A 1,516-nucleotide genomic window follows, 5' to 3' on the forward strand; every position below is an offset into this window, starting at 1 on the left:
CTGAAATCTACCATCCGCAGAATAGCCCATGACCTTTCATGCAATGGGCTATCGACTTAGTAGGCCCCATGCTAATGGCACTTGCCAAGAAAGAAATGATGATCGTCGCCACTAATTACTTTACTAAATAGATCGAGGCTGAAGCTTTATCCTCTACTAAAGAAGCCGATTTGGAATGATTTATCTAGAGAAACATTATATGCCGGTTTGGTTGCGTACAATCACTAGTTACCGACAATGGCTCACAATTCATCGGCAAAATGATCACTACCTTCTTCAAAAAGTATGGGATCAAGCAGCATCTATGTACCCCAAGATATCCTCAGGGCAAAGGCCAGGCCGAAGCATCCAACAAAATAATTTTGGATTTTTTCAAGAAGAGATTAAAGGGAGCCGAAGGAAAATGGGTAGATGAGCTCCCTGGAATACTATGGGCTTATCGCACCAAGCAAAGATCAATTGGCGAAACTCCGTTTTCCCTTGCCTATGAAATTGAAGTAATCATTCATCCTCACGTCACTGTGCCGTCTATAGGCATTGAAGTGGGCAGCATTGAGCAGAACTCCAACCAGATGAGGCTCAACCTTGACTTACCTGAAGGCGAGCGCGAGAAAGCCATTGTCCAAGTCGCCTCCTATCAACAGCTGTTGAAGTCTTACTACGACAAAAGAGCCAAGATCAGACAGTGTCAACCGGGCGACCTTATGCTAAGAAAGACCTTCATCACTGCACAAAGACAAGGGTCTAAAAAGATGAAACCTAATTGGGAAGGCCGTTACGTGATCAGCCGGTCCAGGGCCAGAGGAAGCTATAAACTTGACACCATAAAGGGAAGGAGATTCTGCGACAATGGAATGCCTGCAACCTCCAAATATACTATCCATGATGCTTCCTCCTACTTGCTCAGTCTCCAACAGATGACTGAGCACTGCAGATCTCTAAAGAAGAGAAGCAACTGCTGGAATTTTCGATTTCTTTATTAAGTTATTTCCATTTCGAATAAAGTGATGTAATCTCATGATCATCAATAAAAGTTAAGTTTCTCATTCCAGAGTGTCCAAAAAAAAAAAAAATACAGTTGTCCATAAGTAGCATTATTCGGGAGATGTAGGGTGACAACCAAAAATATCCTTCGAGAGATGCAGCCCTCAAAGAAGCTTCCTAAGGGAGACGCAGGGTGCGCTAGAAAATTCCTAAGGGAAGTATCCAGGTTCTTATTCGTTTCCTGAGGGGGGCAGGATAGTCATATAGTTGCTCATAAAAAAACATCTTAATGGAGACGCAGGGTGAAGACCAGAAGCGTCCTTCAAGAGACGTAGCCCGCAAAGCAACGTCTTAAGTGAAACGCTGGGTGTGCCAGAAATTTCTTAAAAAGAGATCACCATGCTTCCTGCGGGAAGTATCCAGGTTCTTATTTGTTTCCTACGGGGGGTTAGGATAGTCAAACAGTTGCCCATAAAAAGCGTCCTAAGGGAGTGACGCAGGGCGACGACTAGAAGCATCCTTCGGGAGACGC

General features: G+C 44.2%; 1 protein-coding gene across 1 annotated transcript; it reads left to right on the plus strand.

Annotated features, from left to right (window-relative positions):
- Positions 1–260: 260 nt before the first annotated feature.
- LOC117615593 lies at positions 261–983 on the plus strand. The gene has a single exon (XM_034344699.1). The coding sequence runs from the start codon at positions 261–263 to the stop codon at positions 981–983; it is 723 nt and encodes a 240-aa protein (XP_034200590.1).
- The last annotated feature ends 533 nt before the right edge of the window (positions 984–1,516 follow it).

Source organism: Prunus dulcis, chromosome 1 (assembly GCF_902201215.1).
Source record: "Prunus dulcis chromosome 1, ALMONDv2, whole genome shotgun sequence".
NCBI classification, from domain to species: domain Eukaryota; kingdom Viridiplantae; phylum Streptophyta; class Magnoliopsida; order Rosales; family Rosaceae; genus Prunus; species Prunus dulcis.